Source organism: Artemia franciscana, chromosome 20 (genome assembly GCF_032884065.1).
Source record: "Artemia franciscana chromosome 20, ASM3288406v1, whole genome shotgun sequence".
In the NCBI taxonomy this organism is placed as follows: Eukaryota; Metazoa; Arthropoda; class Branchiopoda; order Anostraca; family Artemiidae; genus Artemia; species Artemia franciscana.
In genome coordinates this window covers 20,187,520-20,202,090 of record NC_088882.1, presented here as the reverse complement: position 1 = coordinate 20,202,090, position 14,571 = coordinate 20,187,520, and the positions used below count along the sequence as shown (strand labels likewise).

The 14,571-nt window shown below is 38.5% G+C and overlaps 1 protein-coding gene across 1 annotated transcript; it reads left to right on the top strand.

The window, feature by feature from the left end:
* Nucleotides 1-275: 275 nt before the first annotated feature.
* Nucleotides 276-734, top strand: LOC136040014 (uncharacterized). The gene has a single exon (XM_065724080.1). It carries the CDS (start codon nt 276-278, stop codon nt 732-734), a length of 459 nt encoding a protein of 152 aa, XP_065580152.1.
* The last annotated feature ends 13,837 nt before the right edge of the window (nt 735-14,571 follow it).

The window sequence follows — 14,571 nt, the reverse complement described above, 5'->3', positions numbered from 1 at the left end:
AGCGCTGAAGAAGCTCCGTGCACGACTCTCGCTCTTACAATGGCGTGGACACAGGCTCATAGTCTGGATCTGACCACAGGCTCGTCGCAGCAAAAATTTTGCTACGTCTTGCAATTCGAAGAAAAAACAAGTCCAAGGTCGGCTTCGAGATCGGTAAACTTCAAGACAAAGAAGTGCGACAGGCCCTCAACTTGGAACTAACTAACCGGTTTGACGCCCTCAGCTCTGATGAAAACTTAACCCCCGATAAGAGATGGGAGACCTTTAAAACCGTGATGACAGAGACTGCCGATGAGATCCTAGGCCGAGCAAAAATCAAACGACAACACTGGATAACCGCTAGAACCCTGTCAATAGTCGGTGTGCGAAGACAAAAGATGGGAGGCCTTAAAGAAGAAACAAAGGAGTTACGCAGACAGGTAAAACGCTCTGTTCGGCTGGACCTCCACCAAATGTGGGAAGATGCTGCCGAGTCATTAGAGAAAGCAGCACGCTTACATGACACCCGCAAGCTTTACCAGATCCTGAAGGAATCCGTTGGTAAGAAAGCTGCTGTCTCAGAAATAATCAAAAACAGATCAGGAAAAATCATTAGTTGTCAGAAGGAACGTTCAGCAAGATGGAAGGATCACTTTCAGCTCCTCCTGAACCCATACCCTTCATGTGCTCATGATGCCTTCTCACCTTCTTTCTCTAAAGAGCCTTACGATATTGAGCTGGATACACCGACCTGAGCCGAAATACTAAAAGCGATCAAAACCCTAAAAAAACACAAAGCCCCAGGTGAAGACGGCCTCCCCCCCGAAACTATACAAACAATGCCCTGAGGTCACTGCTGAACAGCTCCATGGCATTCTCGAAGAAGTGTGGAGGACCAACACTTTTCCAAAAGATAGGAAGACATCAGTCATCCTCCCTCTCCGAATGCAAAAATTACCGCGGAATAAGTCTCATAGACATTGCCGTCAAAATATTCGGGATCATACTCTTGAACCGCTTCAAAGGGGCAAGGGAGGAAAGAACTCGAGGAAATCAAGCCGGCTTTCAGCCAGGTAGAGGCTGTACTGATAATATCTTCGCCTTTCGCCTCATTATGCAGCAGTTTGAAAGGTAAAACCTACCCCTGATCTTGATGTTCCTGGACTTCATTGCCGCCTTCGACTCTGTCACTCGCCAGAAACTTTGGAAGATCCTAGAGAATGACGGAATGCCGCTGAAGTTTGTTGAACTGATGAAGGCATACTATGACGCTTCAGTGAGCCGAGTTAGAATCTATGGCGAAGAAACAGAAGAATTCCTGGTTGAGTTTGGAGTAAAACAAGGATGTGTCCTCTCTCCGACTCTGTTCAATTATTACATCGATTGGGTGCTTGAAAATGCTCTATCGTCTTATCCAGGAGCGCAGGTTGGAGAGAATCTCTCACTGACTGACCTCGATTATGCGGATGATGTTGGCCTCCTGTCAGACCCTGTAGAAGCCCAAAACATGCTTGACAGCGTTGTGGCCTGGGCAGACCTGATCGGCTTGAAAGTCAACACAGAGAAAACGAAATTCGTGGCTATTAACCACGACACAGGACCATTCCCACTAACTGTCAACCAAGTTCTGCTGGAAAAAGTCAACCGTTTCACATACCTAGGGTCCCAGCTTTGTACTGATGGATCTTCCGACGCTGATATCCAACAGAGAATACAGAAAGCGCAGACAGTCTTTGCCTCCCTTCGGAAACCCTTATGGAATCGCCGTGAAATCAGTGTCCAAACGAAAGTTCAAATTTACATGGCACTAGTCCGCACCGTTCTCCTTTACGGGTGCGAAACATGGTCGGCAAAACTACAACAAGAGAATACACTTAAGGTGTTTGAGCATACTTGTCTACGAAGAATTCTCAGAGTACAGCTACGTGACCGTATCTCCAACGTGAATATACATCGAATGTGCAATATTCAGAGAGATGTTGTGCTCACTATTAAAGAACGCCGTTTGAAATAGTTGGGCCATGTATTACGGAAACCGCCAGAGTACCTGCCTCGCCAAATACTTCTAGTTGGGCCTATTAGCTACTGGAAGAAACGCCAAGGAGGACAGAGAAAGAACTGGTGGAACCTGGCCAAGTCAGACCTTGAACCAATCGGGGGTTTCAGAAAATTTGGTCACAGATAGTCAACACAGTGGCTCGCCTTTGCAGAGCAGCTGGAACAAGATCGATCAGCATGGTCCAAGAAGTTCTCTAGGATCATCGATGCCGGGCGAGGTGGAAACACCTGATTCCCGGCACAAGTACAAGTACAAGTAAGTTTGTAACAATATCTTTTTTGTAAGAAGTATTTTTTGTTTCTGTAAGAAGTGCTTTTTTCTAATAAGAATTGCTGATTTCTTAGGATGGATTTTTTGTTTTGTAAGACTTATTTTTGTTTTGTAAGAATTATTTTTGTTTTACAAGAAGTGTTTTGTATTTTGGAAGAGTAATTTGTGATCTTTTAGGATGTATTCTTGTTTTGTAAGATTTTGGTTTGTTTGGAAAAAGTAATTTTTGTTTTGTAACAAGTAGATTTATTGTGTAAGAAGAGTTAGCGATCTTTTATTATGTATTTTTGTTTTGTAGGAATTATCTTTTGCATTGTAAGAAGTTTTTTTGTTTTTTTGTCTTATTTTTTCATGTATTTATGTTTTTATTTATGATTATTTAGGATGCATTTTTATTTTGTAAGAAATATTTTTTGTTTTGCAAGAAATATTTTTGTTTTTTAATAAGAATTTGTGATTTCTTACGATATATTCTCTGTATTTTAAGAATTATTTTTGTTTTGTAAGAAGTATTGTGCATTTTGTAAGAAAAATTTGTGATCTGTTAGGATGTATTTTTGTTTTGTAAGAATTATTTTTGTTTTGTAAAAAGTATTTTGTAATAAGAGTTTGTAATTTCTTAGGATGTGTGCTGCAGGGTGTCATAGGACTGTTACTTTGTGTTACGCGACCCTCAATTGCCAATAGTCATCAGAAAAGACGTTTCTTTAAGTTTAAACGACCGATTCTAGTTTAAACGGATGTTTTGCTGGAAAATGTCTGAAAATGCCTTCGGTGTCATAATGCACACCAGAAAGTGCCACTTGCTAGCCATTGAGGGCCACAGGCTGAGAATTTTCATGGACTATTGCAATCTAACAATAAAATTGCGTATTTCCACTGTTGAAAAAAAATGGTCAGTTTTAGTTTATAAAGTAATTTTTGTGGAGAAAAAGTATGAAAACCCCTTAGGCGTGTCAATATGTGACAGAAGGGTGCCATTTATCCGCTATAGATTACCACGGAAGCAGCCGCATGCAAAATCTTGGATTTAAGGACCTTGGATCGGCTTTGGCGGGATCAGAAGTGTGGAATAGTAGGGCGGAAATGGAGAATCCGGAACTGACGTGGCCAGAGCCGGGTTTGGAATTTGGATCGAAGTGGGTACAATGGGAAATGGAATCGGTTAAATCGGGGTGGAATCCATCAAAATCGGAGGTGAATCCGTTGTAACCGGGGTCAGATGTGGAATTGGATATCACTTTATTAATTTAGTCAATTAATTTAGAATTAACGAAAGTCTATACTCATATTGGGCCTCCTCTTTCAGAGGCAGCAATGCCGTATGATTGTGCATTTGCTTTTAAAGTTGCAGGTAGTCCTACAGAATAAACGGTTAATATAGAGATTCGTTTTAGCATAAAAGACTGTCCCACAGCAAAGTGGAGTTTTCATCCATTTTGTGGTGCAAAAAAAAACAATTGTAGCCAAAAGAAGGCAAAACTATGGTGTGAAAATTCTGAGATTGTCAATGGATTTAGAATTATCAAAAATCTATACGCATATTGAGCCTCCAGTTTCAGAGACAATAATGCCGTACGGTGGCGTATTCAATTCTGAAGGTGCAGGTAGTCCTACAAAATAAAGGTTAACAGAGACATTTATTTTAGCCAAAAAGACTGTCCCACAGCAAAGTGGTTTATCAGTCATTTTGTGGTAAAAAACAATAATTCTAGCCAAAAGAAGGCGGAAATGCTATTGTGTCAAAATTCTGAGATAGCTAATTGACTTAGAATTATCGAAAATCAATACCCATATTGAGGCTCCAGTTTTACACACAGTAATGCGTAAGGTGGCACATTTGTTTCTAAAGGTTCAGGTAGTTCTACAAAATAAACGGTTAATATAGACATTCATTTTACCCAAAAAGACTCTTCAACCTTAAAGTGACGTCTTCAGCCGATTTGTGGTGCAATTTAACAATTGTAGTCAAAAGAAGGCCAAAAAGAAATTGTGTGAAATTTCCACCTCCAGTTCCAGAGGCAGTAATGCCATAGGGGGGCACATTTGTTTCTAAGATCGTAGGTAGTTCTACAAAATAAACGGTTAATATAGACATTTATTATAGCCAAAAAGACTCTCCCACAGCAAAGCGGCTTCTTATGCCGATTTGTGGTGCAAAACAACAATATTAGCCAAAAGAAGACCGAACAGCTGTTTCATTAAAATTCTGAGATAGTCAATTGATTTAGAATTATCGAAAAACTATACGCATATTGAGCCCCAGTTTCAGATGCAGTAATGCCGTGTAGTGGCGCATTCGTTTCTAAAAGTGCAGTTGGTCCTACAACACAAAAAAGGTTAAAATAGATTTTTATTTTAGCCAAAAAAACTGTCCCACAGCAAAACGGCATTTTCAGACATTTTGTGGCGCAAAACAACAATTTAGTCAAAAGAATGCCAGAAAGCTATTTTGTGAAAATTCTGAGGTAGTCAATTGATTTAAAATTATTGAAAAGCTATACACATATTCAGCGTCCAGAGGCAGTAATGTCTTATAGGGGTGCATTCGTTTCTAAAGGTGCAGGTAGTCCTACAAAATAAACGGCTTACATAGACATTTATTTTAACCCTTAAGGTTATTCATTTGAGGCTTGAAAAAACTACGTACAGTGGTATATAACAGAGCTTCAGCTATTACAGAGAAGGGTCCCTGGTTCCTTATCTAGGTTGGGGGGCCTTAAGCGTCAAAAAGTGCTTTTCTATTTCTCGATGGGTCTTCGGATGAATGTGGCCAAATTTTCAAGTGTCGCTACGTACAACACTAGTTAAAGGTATATTGAGCGATTTTTTATTCTTTCCATTAAACGCGTGATTTTACATATTTTACTTCCGACTTGGGTCATGTTGCAGTATCGAGTGATTTGTTAGCCAATACAGTAAAGGTCGGGTTTGATAATCAATTGTCTGGTTATCATCCTATAGCCTGCTCTATCACTTTCCGTATTTTGGTCATCAAAGTCCATCTTTTGGTCCTTCAGCACCTTTACACCGTCGTGACTTGTCGAAAATCGGTCAAGCACTTTTTGTCGCGGCGGTATATTCAAATCAAGGTAAAATAAGTGTCCATTTCTATTACGTTTAGAAGTCTCTCCAGTAGCCTCAAAAAGGGAATCAGATCTTTCTAGATATGTGGTGGTGCTGAAATTTTCCATTTCCTGGTGGAATTAGTTGCTAGGGCCCGTGAAACAGGTTGCTAGGGGCCCGATCGAATTGGATTCTAGGGGCCTAGTGAGATATAATCCTAGGGGACTGGTTAAATTACTTTCTAGGGGCTCTCGCTAGAGGTACTTGCTAGGGTTCTTACCTTTCTATAATTCATGGTTCTTTTTGCTTATAGTTTATCTTTTGTAAGTTTTTTTCACGTTTTGTTTTTTAGTTTGTGAATTTTAATTACTTTTTCTATGATTCGATGACTTAATCAAGCTTTCTATTAGTAAAATTTGTATGTAAAATAAAAAGCCTTCATTCTTTAGATTTCTTGTTTCGGGATAAGACTACAATATGTAATCATTTACGTAATGAAAAATCTAACACCAATGCTATATATCATCTGCTATGTACCATAACCTGTCTCGATCACGTTAGAAAATTAATAGTATGTAACAAGCAGGTGCATCAATAGTAGCAAAAACCAATAGCTCTGCTGAATAGTTAGGAAACACGCGAACCATAAATTTTTCGAAACTTTTCCACTAGTATTTTGTGAATAATAATAATAGCTTGGCTTCTTGGTCCACATATCCCACACAAAACTCCATTGTGGGGAAGTTCCTTTTGAATCCTAATGCGGATAAAAATCGTTAGATTGCATGCGTTCCCTGAGAAAAAAGGGTATTGAAAGAAAAAAAATCTTTGAAAGTATTAATCAACACCCATGTGGGCACCATTATTCCGTAACATCCCACGAGTGTGCCCTTCATAGTTACATGCGGGGGTCCCCAAGGGTCCTCCTGAAGTCTAGCCTTTCACGTGAGATGGAATGATCTTTAACATCAGTAAACGATCCCCTATTAAATATCAACCAAAGAAATCTTGAAACGTCTTGTCGGTGAAATTGGCTTCTAGGGGTTCCACCGATAGGACCCCTAATTAGATGCTAGGACTCCGTTGGAATTGGTTACTAGGAGACCCTGATGGAATTGCAATCTAGAATATTCCGGTATAATTGGATGCTAGGGCCATCGTTGGTTCGGTTAGGTTTGGGCATCAGAGAAATTTGATGCTAGGGCCCTGATCGATTTGGATGCTACTGTCCCCGGTGGTTAGGGACCCAATGAAATTGGATGCTAGGGTTCTGATGGAATTGAATGCTAGGGCCCTAAAGAAATTGTTTCTAAGGCCCCCGGTGGCTAGGTTAGGGGCCAGATGAATTATATGTTAGAGCCCTGATGGAATTGGATGCTAGAGCCCCCAGTGAAATTGGATGCTAGGACCCCAGTGAAAGTGGATACTGGGGATCCCCGATGGAAATGGATGCTAGGGACCCACTGGAATTGGTTCATAGGGACACGTCGGAATCGGATACTGTGGGCCTGATGCAATTGCTCACTAGGGGTCTGGCGTCTTGAAGGTATTTCACTAGTGGCCCTTGAAGGTTTTCCCCTGGCCCTTATGGGTTTTTAAGTCACTAACACATGCTTTGTTTAGAAAAAATTCCCTGTTAGGTAACATGCAAACCCTATTAAATAACACCCAAAGAAACAACGATTTGGTGGGACCTTGAAGTTTTTTCCTGGCCCTCATAGGTTTTTTAAGTAATTAACATGCACATCTCCAAGAAAACTTTCCCTATTATGTAAGAAGCAACTTCATCTCTTAGAAAACCTTCCCTACGACGTAACATGCACCTATACCTTGTACAAGTTGAAAAAAAGTGTAAAAACTGGGATTCGAAGGAATATGGCTGTTGTCGGATCTTAAAAGCCTACACTACTACTAAGCACACAGTGGGATATCAAGTCCCTCCCCCCCCCCGTCTTGGATTTTGAAAATAATAACTTATTTGGGGCCTGGCGCCTTACTAGCTCCAGGTAAATGTACCCGACCTAGTTGGTATAGTCCATTCGGGAGCAAATATTCTTACCATTTTCCAAATCATCTACTAAATTTTAGTAGATATTTACTGGTATTGACTATTGGTTTTGTAATATAGTTTTGTTTTTAATCAAATTCGTAAATGGTGTATTGAGTGCATACTCCCCCAAATCCCTATTTTAAAAACATTATTATTTATTTTGAATTTAATTTCTATTGCTTTACAGATAGTCTGTTTTATACCCAAGTCATTGGAGGAATTTTCAAAAAGTGTTGTATGGCTGGTGTTATCAAAATATGGGTGCTTAAAGCAGAATAAAAAGAATTGTGAAAATCTTCTTAATAGCAATGATTTAGGTGTAAAACAGGTTATCTTTGAAGCAATAGAAATTGAACCCAAAATAAATAATGATATTTCTATAAATACAGATTTGGGAGAGTATCCACTGAATGTTTCATACAGAAATTTAATTATAAACAAAGCTATATTACAAAACTAGTAGTCAATACCAGTGATCCTGTTACTAAAAGCCCTTTGAGTTTAGCTGCCAAAAAGGCAAGAATAGCGTTGAAAGCATGCTCTTAACAATTTTTATTTCATTTGAATGAATTGCGTCGTTTCATCTCATTTTATCTATCAGTCCTGGTTGAACTTCGTTGAAGCAAGGATTCTGGGCCTGTTTAAAATTTATAAACTTTGGTTTTGAAGGTCGTATTTTACTGTAAGTTTTTTTTTTATTTGTTTGTCTGTGTTTTGACGACAACGGTCCTTGGATATGGGGCCGGAATATTCATTTGATATTGGGCAAGTTTCACTATCTTATAAAAAAATCTCTATTATTTTACCTGTTGTTTGTTTTAATTTCGATAAATATCAGGATTAATAGACTAAAAATTGTGAGGGTGTACAGCAAGGTCTGTGATAAGGTTATGGGAAAAGATAAAGAAAATAATAAAACTTTATTTCGATGATTTAGAATTGAAGGAAGACTTACTTATTAAGGAGGAGTTAGAAACTGTCCTTGATGAGGATAAAAAGAAAGCAAGACAGCAGGTTTTGACAGCATGGTAAATGATTTTGAAATGGTGGTTTTGAATTTAGAAATAAAATATTTAACATTGTGAACAGAGTTTTGATGAAAAGATAGTAGCTGATGATTTTAGGATAACTCTAATTAAACCTGTTTTTAAAAAAGATGAGATGAAATAAGAAAGGTGACGCAATGACTGCAGGCGCACGAGCTTGATTCTGATTGAAAGAATACCGCTATCGAAAGAATATCCGATTGAAAGAATAAAGAATATTGAAAGAATATCGACTAACAGATACTGTAGATACAGTTCTGAGATAATTAGAGTTTAGTTTCAGGAAAGGAATAGGATGCGCTGAACGAATCTCCCCACTTAGATCCTTATTTAAGAAATGTTTGAAACATTAGAGCCCTTTAGTCCTAAATTATCTAGATTATTAACAGATATTTGATTCAGCAAATAGAAAAGCTTTAGTGCGAGTCCTGTTCTTATTTGGTATGCCAGAAGAGTTCTTTAAAGTTATTAGTGATGGACTTCACAGTAATAATGCTGCTGTTAAGTTTGTAATTTTTTCTTTTTCTGTGTTTATCTCCAATTACGTTGAATTTTTCTAGTGAAAATCAACAAAGGCTAGAAGGGGACAATAACGCTAAGTTGAAAGCTAAAACCATTCTAGAATCAGGCTACGCATATAATTTGAGTGTCCTGAGTGCAATTTTAGACAAGAAGAATTAATTTTTTTATATTTTGGGAGTTCAGGATACGAGAATAGTTTTTTTAATATCAATGCTAAGAAGACAAAATTAGGACAAAATCAAACTGTGAATGCTTGTGGGGTCAGGAGATGAGTAGGGTTGCGTCAATTCCCATTTATATAGACTATTTTGATTTGCTAGAACCTAAGAAAAACGACAAAGGCTATGGGAGACCATTAAATCGAGTAGGAGGGTAGAACTCTGCTTGACTTGGATGAAGCAGACGATCTGTGTGTCTTAGATAAAAATGTTGAAGAAATGAACGAATTAGTTGTAGAAAACAGTAATACCTGAAGATTTTGATGGTTGAAAAAACAAAAAATAACAAATTAATGTGAAGGAGAAAAAGTGTTTATTGAATTTTGGTAAATGCAAAACAGTGAAGGGACTGTATGGTTGATATTCAGACCACCTTTTAGGCTCTTTTATCTCCTTGAGATCTTGTGCTTTAAGAAATATTGCTTACTTGTATGTATGTGCTGTATATAGTGCCCTTATCTGCTTGTATTTTTGTCTCATTTTTTACTTTACTGGGGTCTGTTTAATCGTATTTGTGCATTCACTTTTTTTTTCTTTTTTTTTCTCTGCAAAGTAAGCTTGTCACGTGAAAGACGTAATGGTTCCTGGTAGTCCTGGGAAGGGTGGAGGTTGTGGGGGAGTTAGAGGTGGACCCACTGTACCAAATTTGTTGGCTAAAGGTCATGATATGACAAAAACTACTGACACAAATGACAAGGGTAAGCTAGTCCCTCTATCTAAGACTTCTGCTGGATATCTAGGGCGTAGATTGGCTGTAGCTCTAGGAAATGATTATGGGAAAATACTCCCACGAATAGGTCCTGGAGGCTCTCTTGAAGTTGTTCCAAAAAATCTAGACATAGCTAATAAGATCTTAGGCTTAAGGGATCTCACATTGAATAATATAGTGATCAAATTTGAAATGAAGCCAGCAAATATGCTATACTCAAGCAGAAAAGGAGTACTATACGTTCCCAGGGATTTAGCTACTCCTGAAGAACTCTGTAAGGAGATTCAGCAAGTAGAACAGGTTACAAAGGCAACTGTACTAAACTCTCATCCCACATCTAGAGATGGTAAACCATACACTAGCTACACTATACATGTTGACTTCTCTCAAGAAATAGATTTTCCTACAATAATTCCTATATGGAGTGCCCTCACTGTGGTGAAACAGTTCATACCAAAACCGTTGAGATGTTTCAAGTGCCAGAAATTTGGCCATAACTCTCTAAACTGTTGGGGTAAAGATACTTGTGGTATTTGTGGAGATAATCACCCCATGATAGCTTGCCCTGAGATAAACAAAAACAGAAATGAACAAAAAGTAAGATGTGCAAACTGTTATGGACAGCACACTGCCCTCAGTAAAGAGTGCCAGGATTACAAGTTTAGAGCTGCAATACTGAAAACGTCAGTTACAAAAGGTATATCATTCAAAGATGCAGTTCAAGCTTTTACTGACACCAAAGGGAAGACTCTGCACACACCACCACCAGCTTTAAACTTTGAAAATTTTCCAGTCCTTGTTCACCCTTCAATCCCACCAGAAGTAAAAATACAGGAACCAATTAACAAGGAAGTTGTCTTACTGAGAGAAAAAAATAGACCAACTAACCACAGTAGTGTCATCATTGTGCTCACTGATTGCTTCCAGTGTAAAGTTAAGGAAAAGCTCGAAGTCAGAGGTACAGAAGATCCCGTCTTCACTGAAGAAATCTGAATCCTTTGTTTCTGGAAATGAAACAGACTCAGAGGATGGTATGGATGAAGATAACTTTGTTCCAAAGAAAATTTTGTCCTCTCCAGGGAAAAAGACATTAAATAAGCGTGTTCATAATCAAAAAATCCAAGAATGACTACAAGGGTAATCCAACTAAACATTAGGGGAATGGGAAAATCAAAGGTAGTAGAATTGAAAAACCTTCTAGTGAGGAGTAAGCCAGATATTGTACTGATTCAGGAAACTTTATTGAATGAACAGAAAACTTCCCCAAATTTTAAAGGCTATAGCATGGCTAGATGGGATAGGAAGACAGGACCAGGGGTAGGACTTATGACTTTAGTTAAGGATAATATCCCGTTTAAAATAGTAGATGATTTTATCCCAGGAAAAAATGAAATTGGGATTATATCTGTCAAAGAAGATGGAACGGACAACTGGATATCCGTTATCAACTATTATAACAGGACTGCAACTGACTTTGATTTTAAGCAGTTCAAAGATGCTTTTCAGAAATGTAAAGAGAGGAAAATAATTGCTGGTGACTTCAACCTTCATAACCCAGTGTGGGACTCAACATCATCTCCAAATCATAATTCTAATTTACTGGCAGATTTTATTACTGATCCTCAAAATATGGTTTGTCTTATCACTCCAATAGATCTAGGTACTAGGCTAAACCCCTTAAATGGGAAGACTTCTACTATAGATTTAACAATTGCTTCTTTAGACCTTTCAGTTGACTTTGAGGTTGTTATACCGTCACCCTTTGACTCTGATCATTTCTCAGTAATGTTAATGCTTAATTTTTCTGCTTATAGACTTCAGTTATTGAAGTCTGTGAGTTGGAAGTTCCGCAAGGAGTCCTGGCCTGAATGGCAGAGAGAGGTAGACTCGGATCTGACGGATGTTGAACTACCTACCTCTGTTGAGGAGCTTAATGAGAAGTTAACTCAAGTTATGGTGAATGCTAGTGAAAGCGTATTTGGGTATGTAAAACTTAAAAGAAAATCTAGAAACTCCACACCAGGGTGGAATGCTGCATGCCAAAAAGCTTATAAGGAACGAAACACGGCAAGAAAGAAGTTTAGAAGAAATCCTACAGTTACAAACAAAATTGAAATGAATGCAAAACAAGCCATCTTTAGGAAAATTGTTCCCCAAGAAATCAAGAATGGATGGAAGACTCTAATTGAGACAAAGCTTACGAAGACTACATCAATGAAAGAGTTGTGGAGGAACTGGAAAGTCTACACTGGACAAAGGTTTTCCCCAATATCTGGCATCATGATACACAACGGAACCACTGCCGCCACAACACCCGAGAAAATAAAACTTCTGAAAGAGTATCTAATTGCAAACATTCCTCCACAACTTTCTACTCAAAACCGACCCACTATGCAACCTACACAGGTCTTCCCTAAGAATGATATTGAACTTGTAGAACAGGATATTGATACGATTATTATAAAATTAAAACCAGGGGCTATGGGCCCAGACAGGATTCACAATGAGATGCTGTCCAACATGCCCCCCCTGCTTAAGGCTTCTGTCTTAACTTTGTTTAATAGGTCCATCAAGGAAGGTTATGTCCCATCGCTTTGGAAAAAAGCTGCAATAATACCAATCCTGAAACCCCAAAAGGACCCTACATCCCCAAAATCATATCGCCCAATTGCCTTGACTTCATGCCTCTGCAAGCTAATGGAGAGACTGATAAAAAAGATAGTTCTACCAGAAATTGAGAAAGTAGTTCAGCCAGAACAACTAGGCTTTCTGCCCCAACGCAGTACAATAGACTGTCTTGTGAGGCTTGAAAATCAAATAAAACAGGGATTCCGCCTAGGAAAAGAAACTCTAGCTGTTTTCCTTGATATGACTCCAGCATTTGACAGAGTAAATATCCCTACTCTAATGGCAAAACTAAAGAAGCTAAATATTAGCCCTCAAATCGTGGAATGGATTGGTAATTTCTTGACAGAGAGGAAAATAGAAATAACTTTAGAAAATCATTCGTCTGGTTTTTTAGTGCTCCAAATAATGTGGGTCTCCCCCAAGGAGGGGTACTAAGTCCTTTATTGTTTTTAGTGTATTGTCACGATATAAACTTAGATACGATACTGGGTTGTAAACTATACTTATATGCTGATGACATTGCAGTAGCTGCCTCCTCTCGAGATAGGGGATGCCTTAAGGCTTCAGTCCAAAAAGCCCTGTATTACTTAGAAAATTGGAGAATGGAAAACTACATGTCATTTTCAACAGAGAAGTCAGTAAGTGTTCTTTTCTCAAGGAAAAATCGAACAAATGTTCAACCCCCCATTGTGTCTTTAGCAGGAGTGGACATCCAACATGCAGAGAAATTTTGCTATCTAGGAGTCTTACTGGATTCAAAGTTGCTATGGACTAACCACATCGACTATCTTGTTGGTAACCTGAGGAGTAGGGCAAACTTTCTCAATGCAATCTGCCTCTCTAAAAGAGGAGCCCCATATTCTTGTGTTTCAAAACTAATTGGAGCAACAATCACCAGAAACTGGACTATGGTAGCATGTTCTATAGGGAAGCAACTAAGCACAACCTCCAGAAACTTGATTCAGCTTTTAATCAAGTTCTCCGACGCTGCTTAAAAACCACCCCCATCCCAGCCCTCTACTGTGAGCTTGGCGTCACATCACTTCAGAGGAGAAGAAATAATCTTCAAGCCCGTTACTTTCTAAAAAAAAATGGGATCAACAAATCATATTGTTTATAAAGAATGCATTGCTACATGGAATCAAGATCTCCAGTTTAGACCAAGGTTTTCCCCTACAGTCTATAAATATTCTTGTCTGATGAGTAATGCTGGCCTTCCAGGCCTAGTTCCAACCCCAAATATAGATGACCTTTCCTCACGCTTCAACGGAATAGGTAATGTAATTAATTTAGCTCTAGATAATAGAAATAAAGATTTAGGAACAATAATTTTAAAATTAGAGTGGTATAGGCTGACTCTACAATGGACTGACTTTACTCACATATACACTGACGGATCTAAGTCGGAAATGGGTACAGGCTGCGCTTTTGTAGTCCCGTCAACTGGTACTTCTTGCGGATTTAAGCTACCTGACAAGCTTACTGTTTTTTCTGCAGAAATGATTGCTATTTATCAAGCACTTCTTTATATTAAGTCAAACGGTATAGTTGGTAGCTTTTTGATTTGTTCTGATTCTCTATCGGTGTTAAACTACTTAGCTATGAAACAAAATGATGCCAAAGAAACTGCTGCACAAATTGAAAAAATAGTTGATGACCTTCTAATACATGGTTATGATCTACTACTTACATGGGTCCCAGTATATGCAGGTATTCCTGGGAACGAGTCAGCTGATAAAATGGCAAAATGGGCTTGCAGAAATGGTGAATTGTTGGATGTAAACTTGTCCCTGAGTGAATATATTCAGAGTTATGAGGCCAAATCCGCAATTGATGAGAAAGCTGATTTCACAAGAAAGTCCACTAATACAATCTTGGATCTATATGATTTTAAGCCTCCTCCATTGGACCTAATTCACAGTAAGAGGAAAATTGCCACAACAATATTTCGAATCAGATCTGGCCATGCTAAAGTGAATTCTGTTCTCTTTAAATGGAATTTGGTTGACTTCCCAAAGTGCAAT